The 11,253-nt window shown below is 47.6% G+C and overlaps 1 protein-coding gene across 6 annotated transcripts in view; it reads left to right on the top strand.

Moving 5' to 3' along the window:
- The window catches only part of LOC106961536 (pleckstrin homology domain-containing family G member 3), a 33,722-nt gene extending 23,551 nt beyond the window's left edge, over window positions 1-10,171 (top strand). For 4 of the 6 annotated variants that reach the window (XM_015055326.1, XM_015055327.1, XM_015055328.1 and 1 more), the window contains 15 exons: window positions 383-452; window positions 534-580; window positions 939-1,089; window positions 1,629-1,760; window positions 1,953-2,135; window positions 2,212-2,304; window positions 3,394-3,480; window positions 3,555-3,588; window positions 3,667-3,759; window positions 4,798-4,830; window positions 5,557-5,567; window positions 5,670-5,906; window positions 6,479-6,568; window positions 6,961-8,410; window positions 9,192-10,171. In XM_015055326.1, coding sequence (XP_014910812.1) covers window positions 383-452; window positions 534-580; window positions 939-1,089; window positions 1,629-1,760; window positions 1,953-2,135; window positions 2,212-2,304; window positions 3,394-3,480; window positions 3,555-3,588; window positions 3,667-3,759; window positions 4,798-4,830; window positions 5,557-5,567; window positions 5,670-5,906; window positions 6,479-6,568; window positions 6,961-8,410; window positions 9,192-9,988 — 3,508 coding nt within the window. In that variant the 3' untranslated portion in view covers window positions 9,989-10,171. The remainder of the gene's footprint in view (window positions 1-382; window positions 453-533; window positions 581-938; window positions 1,090-1,628; window positions 1,761-1,952; window positions 2,136-2,211; window positions 2,305-3,393; window positions 3,481-3,554; window positions 3,589-3,666; window positions 3,760-4,797; window positions 4,831-5,556; window positions 5,568-5,669; window positions 5,907-6,478; window positions 6,569-6,960; window positions 8,411-9,191) is intronic. The other 2 variants (XM_015055325.1, XM_015055329.1) reach the window with 2 other exon arrangements.
- The last annotated feature ends 1,082 nt before the right edge of the window (window positions 10,172-11,253 follow it).

Raw genomic sequence — 11,253 nt, forward strand, 5'->3', positions numbered from 1 at the left:
GCTGAAGCTAACAGAAGCTGGCTGAAGCTAACAGAAGCTGGCTGAAGCTAACAGAAGCTGGCTGAAGCTAACAGAAGCTAACTGAAGCTAGCAGAAGCTAGCAGAAGCTATCTGAAGCTAATTGAAGCTGGCTGAAGCTAACAGAAGCTGGCTGAGCCTAACAGAAGCTGGCTGAAGCTAACTGAAGCTAGCAGAAGCTAGCAGAAGCTATCTGAAGCTAATTGAAGCTGGCTGAAGCTAACAGAAGCTGGCTGAAGCTAACAGAAGCTGGCTGAAGCTAACTGAAGCTAGCGGAAGCTAGCAGAAGCTATCTGAAGCTAATTGAAGCTAGCTGAAGCACGTTCAGTATGAGCGAACTAGACGCCGTTTCCCCGTTTCACAGCGAGCTGCTGCAGGACCTGGAGCGATGCGACAACGACCCCGTCGCCATCGCCAGCTGCTTCGTGTCAAAGGTCGGTTAAAACCCAACATGGAGGTGAGACTGGTTCTGCTGCTGAGAGGAAAGTCTTCATCTGATGTCTGGTTTGTTCCAGAGTGAAGACTTCGATATCTACACCCAGTACTGCACCAGCTACCCAGAGTAAGTCCTGAACCGAGCAGCTCTGTGGTTCCTCCTGCTCACAGCTTCCAGTTCATCCATTCATTACCCGAAACGATTAACCGAACTTTGATGATTAATCAACAGAATAATCAATTAATCGTCAAAATATCTGATTTATCAGAAATGTGATTAACAGTTTTCAGAATAATTGAATAATATTCAGAATATTCAACAGAATAATCAATAACTAAACTAATCATTAGCTGCGTTACTAGTCATATCTACCCATAATTCACCTTTTCTCTGTTTCTACCTCCACACCACAAGGTGGCAGTCTCAGTTGCAGTAACCTGATGTTTAAAGCCTGACTCACCTGTTCCAACCTCACCTGTTGCAGGTCGGTGGAAGCGCTGACGAAGTGCATGAACAATAAATCTGTGGCCAAGTTTTTCCGGGACCGCCAGGCGTCGCTGAAGCATTCGCTGCCTCTGGGCTCCTACCTGCTCAAACCCGTCCAGAGGATCCTCAAGTACCACCTGCTGCTCCAGGTACCTCACCTGCTGACCTTCCTCACCTGCTGACCTTCCTCACCTGCTGACCTTCCTCACCTGCTGACCTTCCTCACCTGCTGACCTTCCTCACCTGTGTGGAACATGATGATTAATTTGGTTTTAATACTTCTGGTTCTGTGTTTCTAAGGATTTCCTCTTTGTCTGGAAAAATCTGGAATTAATTTAAGAGTTTTCAAGGCCTGGAAAATTATGGAATACAGACATGTTTTTGTTTCCCTACAGTTTTTCCAGGTTCCATATTTATTCAGTGTAGAATAAACTTCTAGTGAATTTTTGTTTATATCTTGTAGAAATTTGCTGAAAATGTTCAGAAAACTGTAAAGGTTTAGATGTTGAACCGTTTTCTGTTTGGATCCTAAACTCTGAGTTTAAATTCCAGGACAGGCGCACATCGAGTTCATTGGTTATAAATTCACAGCTGACATGAAATCGTTGACGTATGAACAGAAAACCATGGTCAGCGTAGAAACGGATGTTTTCCACCTGATTTTCTCCGTCTTGCTGCTGGTGTTCAGGAGATCGCGAAGCACTTCGGCCCTCAGAAGGACGGCTACGATGTGGTGGAGGAGGCGCTCTACACCATGACCTGGGTGGCCTGGTACATCAACGACATGAAGAGGAAACACGAGCACGCCGTGCGGCTGCAGGTCGCTAACGTGGTCACGGCGGCTGCAGCAGCATCAATAAATCACTCATTCTAGTTATTGCAACATTTCATTTCAAAAAGTGAAACTCATCATGTAAAAGTTGATTCCTTCCACATTATTAGCGGCGCATTAGCACAGTTACGCTAAAGCGCTAACAGCAGCAGCCTTGGTCTGACCCTTGACCTCTTGCAGGAGGTCCAGTCTCTGCTGGTGAACTGGAAAGGTCCGGACCTCACCACGTACGGCGAACTGGTGCTGGAGGGAACCTTCAAGGTTCCCCGGGCCCGACACGAGCGCACGCTCTTCCTGTTCGACCGCATGCTGCTCATCACCAAGCGCCGCGGCGAGCACTTCGTCTACAAGACGCACATCTCTGTGAGTTACCACGGCAACGGGCCCCTGGCGGCAGCGCCGGCTTCGTCCTCATGTCTACGTTTCTCTGCTTCTCCAGTCGTCGACGCTGCTGCTGATCGAGAGCGCCAAGGATTCGCTGAGCTTCAGCGTCAGCCATTACAAACACCTCAAACAGACTCACAACATGCAGGTGAGCCGCCGCCGGCTGAGCGAGGAGCAACGAATGCCTTAGAAAGAGCAACAATTAAACATCAAGTGCAAATTTTAAACAGAGACAAATGGTGGAAACTGACATGAAATACTCGATTACCTGCAGTAAACTTTCCTAAATATATTTCCAAGCCAAATTTTGCTCGACAACAGAGCCTTGAGGAACCCCAGACAGGATGGAAATGGTTAATCGTGATCATTTATTAAAATAATAATAAACAAAATTAGAAATTGATTGATCATTAACTGGAGTTTACAGACTCTGAAAAAGTCAGTTTACTGAAAACAGCACAGCCAGACCAGCACTGAAGCCAAAACTGAACAAAATGTATAAACAATTTGCATTTAAGATGGAAAAAACACATTTTCTGTAAATCTGTTCTGCCCAGAAGTCCTGAAGTGGCATTTTAGCGTCAACAGGTTCCGAAAAGAAATCTGAGCTTTTTAATTAAAAACTAAATGGATTGTTTTACATTTCCGTTTGTATTTCTGATCTTGTGAAGTCAGTTTAGCTGGTTAAATGAAAAATCTGCTCAATGTGTCATTTTTTAAATAAAATTAATCATCCAAATAATTGATTCAATTCTAAATTTCTAAAATAATTGTTCAGCTGCGACCTGGTCCAGATGTGATCTTTACTCAAATGTTTACTTTCCAGCCGATATAAAGCAGTCTGTCTCCAGGGCTGCAGCTAGCGATTATTTTAATAATCAATTATTCGATTAGTTGAACAACAAAAACTTGCATACACAAAGAAGGTTTTTCATCTTAAATGCAAAATGTTTATATTTTTTGTACATTCTTGTCTTAATTACTGCTCTGACTGTTGTGTTTTTCTCAGTAAATGTCATGTTTTAATACTCCAGTTATTTCTAGAATAGTTGACGATTTCAATAACTGATTAATCACGATTAATCATTTCAACGCTGTCTGAGTGTAGAAAATTAGATCCATCGCAGCTGTGAGATCCAGCCTCTCCACCTCAGAACTGCCAGTTTCTGAAATCGTTCTGGGAATCCGTGGACAGATTTCCGGTCAGCCGTCTCTCTTCACTCGCTTCGTGTTTCAGGCGAAGACGGTGGAAGAGAAGAAGCTTTGGGCTCATCACATCAAACGCATCATCCTGGAAAACCACCAGGCGGCCATCCCACAGAAGGTGAGTGGCTCAGACTCCAGTACGACCAGTAAGACCAGCACAGAGTCCCAGCAGCTGCCTGCTTTGTGTTTCAGGCCAAGGAAGCCATTCTGGAGATGGACTCCATCTGTGAGGATGACTCTGCTGCTCTTCGTCCTCCAGCCGGAGGCGGCGTTCTGGCTCTGACGGCGCTGTGCTTCTCTGCAGGTCCGGCCCGGTACCGATACAGCCCCGAGCGGCTGAAGAAGGCCGTGACGGACGAGTTTCCCCGAGACGCTCGGCAGGGCCGCAGGCAGTCGGGTAGTTAGTTACTCAGTTACTTGTATGAAAACATTTCCCGGTAACACTTTATTTGAAGGGGGTTGAATAAGACTGTCATAAACATGTCATAACACCTGTCATGAACATCAATAAGCCTTCATGAATATTTATGACTGTTGTCATAAAGCGTCATTCGGTAAATTATGACACTTTTAATACAAAGTTGACATTATTCAAAATGTCTTTATGACAACTTGACATTAACCAAGAAATCATTACTGTTTAAACTTTACCTTTAATAACATAAAGTTACCTCATTTTTAAAGTACAATCAGTAATACTTTTATAACAAATTTATATCAGTAATGATTTCTTGGTTAATGTCAAGTTGTCATAACAAAGACATTTTGAATAATGTCAACTTTGTATTAAAAGTGTCATAATTTACCAAATGACGCTTTATGACAACAGTCATAAATATTCATGAAGACTTATTCATGTTCATGATAGGTGTTATGTCATGTTTATGACAGTGTCATGACAGTCTTATTCACCCCCCTTCAAATAAAGTGTTACCCATTTCCCTTTAGGAGTATTTTTACTACGCAGTACCTTTTACTTTTACTTGAGTGAATTTCTGGATTTTCTTCCCACTGAATGAAAAACAAACGTTTTAAAATCCAGCAGACAGACTCTGCAGTTTCTGTTAGTTTCATATTGGAAGAAACTGATTTAGATCAATTTTCTTTTACCTGATTTTATTTTTTGTTACTTATATGAATTATTGTAATGAAAATATCAAAAATTTCTCTTTATATTTTGCTCTATCTGATGATTAAATATTACACGATTGATAATTTGATCAGTTGCTCAGTAAGTTTTACCAAATACTTTTTCACTTGAGTAATTTCTTGGACGGATACTTTTTACCTTTAGTTGACTAACATGTTGAAGTATTCCTGCTCTGAGTTGAGTACAGTTATGAATCCCCTCTGGGTATTAAACACATCAATATTTATAATTCATCATTTCTGATTGTCTCATTGAAAACATGAATCTGTTTCATTTCTCCTTCAGAACCAACCAAGCAGATGCTGAAGAGGAATAAAGGTAAAAATCTGTTTTCTGTTGACTTTCACATCGATGAACATCTTTTATTTGTAATATTTAACTGTGACAAAGTTTAGCACACTTAACTTCCTCTAAACTCATTTTTCTGGATAAATTCAAACTAATTGAATTGGCTGCATTGAAGGCTGCACTTCCACTAATGTGCTAATAGCAGAGCCAAGTCTTAATTTAGTGCTTTAGCGTTTTACTAGCTGGACACATTTAGCTTCCTCTAAATTTATCTTTATGGATTCATTCTAAAGCTCTAACAGACTGTAAACTTCAAGTTGAACAAAGTTCAACATTTGTGTGCATTGCCGTGGTTCGGTACCCAGCATGCATTGCCGTGGTTCGGTACCCAGCATGCATTGCTGTGGTTCGGTACCCAGCATGCATTGCTGTGGTTCTGCTGTAAGTATTTTAAAGTCTAGCAAAACTCAACAACAACAAAGCTGAACGAATCACTTCCTGAAGACCGAAGCTCACAGGTAGGAGTGTAATTACAACCTTTGCCCTCTTGGGGGCGGTGTTACATTTTGTGTAATTGACCTCATAATGAATTTGCTCTGTTATTTAACTGTTGCAGTAAAAGTTGTTTCATGGTTCAGAACCAGAAATATTCCAGATGTAACACCAGCTAAATGCTTTAGCCTGAATGTTGTGATTCTAACCAGTTCTTTCTGTTTCCAACCAATCAAATCGTCCGCTGACCTGCTGCCGCCTCAGCGCCTCTGGAGGTAAGGAACTGACCTGCTAGCCGTTAGCCTGGCTCTGTGGGGGCAACTAGCCGTGGTTGCAGATGTACTGTAGCATGTTGAGCAGTGTGTGGCGTCCTGCAGCATGCGGTCAGTGAGGACGCGCTGGCGGGCGACAGGCGCTCGCTGCAGGGCGCCATCAGCAGCAGCACGCTGGGCTCCAGCAGCCTGGGCGAGCCGGACGGCGGCGAGGACGAGGCCGGCCGGCTGGACGACTTCCTCCTGGAGGACGAGCAGGTAGAGGACTTTGCCAGCTCCGTGCTGGCTGCCATCTCCTGCTGGCAACACACCGTCCAGGCCTTCCTTTCCTCTGCGGGGACGGTGAGGCTTCCTGCTTCCTGCTGCCTGCGCCCGCTGCAGCTCCGTCTGAACGGACGGCCGCCATAACTCCAGCTGCAAAACCAGCTGCTGCTGCTCACACTGCAGAAACACAAAACCCTACCAACTATTTTAGTCTCGTTTCAAGTCCGAATATCTCAGTTCACTTAAAATAACACAAAACTAACTTGTAAGTAACTTCCCAGCGACATGTAGGAGTTTCAGTCAGTAATTCCTTCGTATTGATGGAAAAGTCCCAGTTCCACTGGCTGATTGTTTCACTGATTACGGTTTCCCATGTCAGTGAAATAATCAGCCAGTGGAACCAGAACCGTCAGCTGAACTTTGACACTTGAGACTGAACTTGGACTTGTTTTGCTCTTCTGGAGTTCCTCAGGGCTGAAGGTTTGCATTCTGTGTTTGCTGCTTATTCCTTTTTTTATGCATTTATTTCTCTGGCGTGTTTTGCAAAAGCTGCTGTGCTGCTTCATCCTCCAAACAGTCAGATATTTATTTCCATCCGTTTAAAATGAGTTTCATGGCTTCTGCAGAGTTTAATATGTTTTTATTTGCAGGAGGCGGAGAAAAGTTGCAACGCCGCAACCAAAGAAAACGGTCAGCTCTCTGAAGACGAGCTGATCGGACCTGAACCGACACCTGAGCAGGTAAACAGCAGCTTTCAGGAACTGTTCAGGAACTGTTCAGGAACTGTCCAGGAACTGTTCAGGACCTGTTCAGGAACTGTTCTGAAACTTTTCAGGAACTGTCCAGGAACTGTTCAGGAGCTGTTCAGGAACTGTTCAGGAGGAACTGTCCAGGAGGAACTGTCCAGGAACTGTCCAGGAACTGTTCAGGAGCTGTTCAGGAACTGTCCAGGAACTGTTCAGGAACTTTCCTTAACTAAACGACTCTAACTGTTCAGATCAACTTGGCACAAAGACTCAGTAACATCAGAATCTCAGGGACTCGAATCATCAGCCTTTAAACACCACAACCATCGATAAACTGAGAGCCCGGTACGTTCCTCATGTTTTGACCCATATCTTTTTCTTTTCAGTCTGCAGACGCGTTGCTTCAAGAGAAACCGTTGGAGAAACCAGAAGACTCTGAACCAGAACCGTCTGCTGGTCCGGATCCTTCTGCAGTCCCTGAGGTTCCTCAGATGTCTGAAGACCTGCAGCCTGATGAAGATCCAGAGCCCGCTGAGCCACCGTCTTCTGCCACATTTGATTCCGACTCCAAGACCCTGAGCAGCGCCGAGTCCTCAGATGAGGACGAGAGGGAGGCGGCGGATGACGAGTCCAGTTCTCCCAGTATTCTGCCGTCCTCGGTGCTGGACAAGGCCAGCGCCATCGCTCAGCACTTCACCAGCATCAAGAGAGGCAGCCTGGCCCAGGACGACGCCCGCTCCCTCGGCTGTCCGTCCCCTCATTTACCCAGCAGGACCGGCAGCATGCTCAGCCTGCGGTCCGAGTCGGCCGACCGCCCGCTGCGCCTCAACAGCAACTCCTCCGATCCGCCCGAGGCGTTCTGCGGACCGGACCTCAGTCTGCTGTCCCCCAGAGACGACAGCCTCTTCGAGCCGGACCGCAGCGTTCGGCGGAGGCGGGACTCCACCCTGTCGAAGCAGGACCAGCTGCTCATCGGGAAAATCAAGAGCTACTACGAGAACGCCGAGAACCAGGACGCCTCGTTCGGCCTGCGGCGCCGGGAGAGCCTGACCTACATCCCATCAGGCCTGGTCCGGAGCTCCGTCAGCCGCTTCAACAGCATCCCCAGAGCAGAGACGGCCCAGTCCAATCCTCCTGCTTCAGCCCAGGATCTGGATCCTCTCTCCATTCAACCGGCTGAGACTAAGGACCGCTTGGTCTCCAGTCAGTCTTTGGACTTGTTGAAGTCCGATATGTTGAGCAGCGACAGTGAAGAACCGCACGGGTTCCGGCCGACAGCTGATGATCTGTCAGAGGAAGAGTTCAGACCTTCATCAGAGATGATTAAGATCTGGCAGGCGATGGAGCGACAGATCTCCAGGTCCCAAAGTGAAGACAGGGAATCCAGTCGATCCAGAGAGACTGTGAAGCCCTCCATCTCCGCCGGCGTCAGCAGCTTAACCCGGACCAAGAGCTGCGACCCCGACCTGGGAAACTCCGACCTCAGCGCCGTCACGGAGGACTCCTTCAGTCCCTCCCTGCCAAAGACCAGAACCGCACTCAGCCGGGCCAGAAGTCAGACCAGCACCTCCAGAAGCTTCGGGGAAGAGACGGTGACACTGCGAGCCACGGTGCCCCGGGTGGCGCAGCTGAGGGCCGAGGCCGGCAGCGACAAACCCGCGGGGGAGACGGAGCAAACGGACGAGGTGGACCGAGCCGAGAGCAAAGTCCGTCTTCTGGCTCGTCGCTACAGCCAGCGGATCAGATCCTCCAGTCCGGTGGTCCGACAGCGGAGTCCTGCCGGCCCGTTCAACAGGAAGACTCTGGCTTGTGTTGTGGAGGAGAAGGAAGGTTCAGGTACGCCGTGTAGCTCTAATCCATTCATCAGCTCCCTCTGCTGGTGAGTCAGGGTATGACACAGGGTCTGGGGGAGCCATCTTGGACGATCTGTCCAGAGTCCATGAGCTGCTGGAACAACCTCCAGATAAAGTCACATTTGGTGTCCACCATTACCTAGCAACCCCAGCAAAGCTCAGCCCGTTACCTAGCAACAGCTCCATTGTGTTTGGTCAGCTGGTTTCCCCGCTGTACAATGGCTGCTGGAAAATGCAAAGTGTTTTGTTGTTGACTTACCATCTAGAAACCTCTTGCTGTATTCCAGCTGGTTGTGCAGGAGCCTCCACTTCTGCTTTTCAAAGCAGGCTTTCACATGGCTTCTTTTTGCAGCCATGTGAGTATAAACATTGAGTGGGGGGGGGCGGGGCCAGCAACAGCTGGATTTAAAGAGACAGGACTCCCTGAACAGGTTTTGTATGGACCAGTGGGTCCAAAGTGGGTCCTGGAGGCCCGGCATCCTGCATGTGTTGGTTCTCTCCCTGGTTTGACGCACCTGGATCAAATGGTGGCTCGTTAGAGGCCTAAGAGGAACGTTGACGAGCTGAAAGGTTGTTACTACCACCAGGGACAGAACTAAAACGTGCAGGACGCCGGGCCTCCAGGACCCACTTTGGGCCCCGCTGGCATAGACCACAGATGTTCTCCTGTTTTTCCCGTTTTGCAGCTGAGAGTAACTGGGCTGTTTTTGATGGTTTTGGTCGGTTCTGTCCTCTAAACTCTGGTTTCGGTCTGTTCTCTGCAGGGAAGCCCAGCCTGACTCTGCCTCTGGGTCCTAAGGTCCAGTCCAAGTCTCTGCCGCTGAGCCCAGTGGACCTGGTCCAGAACCTGGGCGGTGGCGCTCCAGGCCACGCCCCTCTCAGCCCGCCGCCCCCCACCGAGGGCTTCAGCTGGCCTGACGTGCGGGAACTCCGCTCCAGATACTCCAGCGGCGGCGGCCGGAACCAGAACCGGCCCATGAGCCGCAGCAGCACCATCCCGGACCGCATGTTGGACGTCGGCCTCAGGAGGCACTCCAGCGGTTCGCCCGGCCATCTCCATGACGACGGCGCGTCGTCAGGCCGACCCCGCAGCGGGCGGGCCGCGGCGCGGGACGAGCGATCCAAACGGCTGCACAGGGCCAACTCTCTGGACCCGCGGCTCAGCCTGCAGCAGCTGGGCGACCTGCAGCGGATCCGGCGGGCCGCCGGCCCCGCCGACCCCGGTTACTACATCGCCGCCGAGGCGCCGCTCACAGACGACCCCGAACACAAGATCATCATCATGGAGAAGCTTCCAGAACCCAGAAACGGGGAGCCGGCAGAGGATGACGGATACGTCCAGATCCGCTCGCCGACCAGCCGGGAGAAGATCTCCATCCTGGCCGTCATCGACCGCTGCCGCGCCTACCAGGAGTCCGACGACTACAGGCTGAGGGACGCGGCCAAGACGGCGCCGCCTTCAGAGCGGGACGAGACGCAGAGAACCCGACCCGACTCCGGGCAGAGCGGTCAGAAGAGCATCGTGAAAAACCTGAGGGAAAAGTTTCAGAACCAAACCTGAAGTCGCTGCTGAACCGAACCTTTTAGATTCAGGACAAGATCCTCAGAATACCCATGATGCTCCACGTTGCTATGGAAACGTCCTGAACCGGGCAGATGGACTTGTTGTTTAGGTTCTGGGCTCCAGTCGTTTTATTCATCCAGAGTATTCGGGTCAAACTGAGATTTCATTTTTTTATTAGGACAGGGGTGGCCAAGTCCAGTCCTCGAGAGCCGCCATCCTGCAAGTTTCAGATGCATCCCTGCTTCAACACACCTGAATCAAATGACTGGCTCGTTATCAGGCCTCTGTAGAGCTGATCCCGGTCTGTTGGAGTAAGGATACTTCTAAAACTTGCAGGATGGTGGCTCTCGAGGACTGGACTTGGCCACCCCTGTATTAGGAGAATAAAGTCATAAAATGACTAGAGGAAAGTTTCATGAAGCAAAAGTTCGATAAACATCCAGATTTGATTCTTTCCTCCAATGAACTCAGTTCAAAGTTCAGATGCTCAAAATAATCTTTTAATTTTGACTTTATTCTCATTTTACCATTTTATTCTCACTTTTTGTCGTACGACTTTTATTCCGACTTTTTTCTGGTAGTTATTTTTTTCTTGGCTCTGTCGTGCTTCGAGTTTCTTCATCCTCCTCCTCATCCTCACTCTGTCCAGCCAGTTCAACTTTATTCTGGTTCTGGAATAAAACTTCAGAAAATTCAAGCTAAATTATTTTCTTATGTCAGTAAAATTATCGTTCGAGGCTCTGAGACCTGAAACCAAATATTATACAGGGTGTATGTATATTTATGAGCCTTAGAAATTAATTGCAAGTTGAAATGAATAATTCTCGATGCTGATGATGATCAGGCGTTTTAACTCTGGGCTGCATGCAATAAATGAGTTTGTAGATGATTTAACTAGGACAATAAAGAATAAACTGAATATTTGAAGAGTAAAAATATGTAAATTTATAATAAATATAATTAAAATAAATGATTTATTTTGCTGCTTCTGATCTAACTTACTGTTTTTACATGTTGTGCCTTTTTGTGATTTTATTCCGAATCAGTTTGAACATTTTATTATTTTGTCACTGAAGCGTCTTTGCTCAGAGGTGACCTCTGACCTCCACAGTCCACCACTGTAACTCCTCGTATTTATTGGATCTCATGTAAACAAACGTTTGTGTGTCTGTTAACGTCGGCGGACGTTTTTATCTGACGATGCCAACATGAAACATTAAACTGAGACAAACACGCCGAGATTTTCCTCTTTATTTCAGTCA

The sequence above is a fragment of the Poecilia latipinna genome, unplaced genomic scaffold (assembly GCF_001443285.1).
Source record: "Poecilia latipinna isolate Pla-1442-1.1 unplaced genomic scaffold, P_latipinna-1.0 Scaffold1310, whole genome shotgun sequence".
NCBI lineage: Eukaryota > Metazoa > Chordata > Actinopteri > Cyprinodontiformes > Poeciliidae > Poecilia > Poecilia latipinna.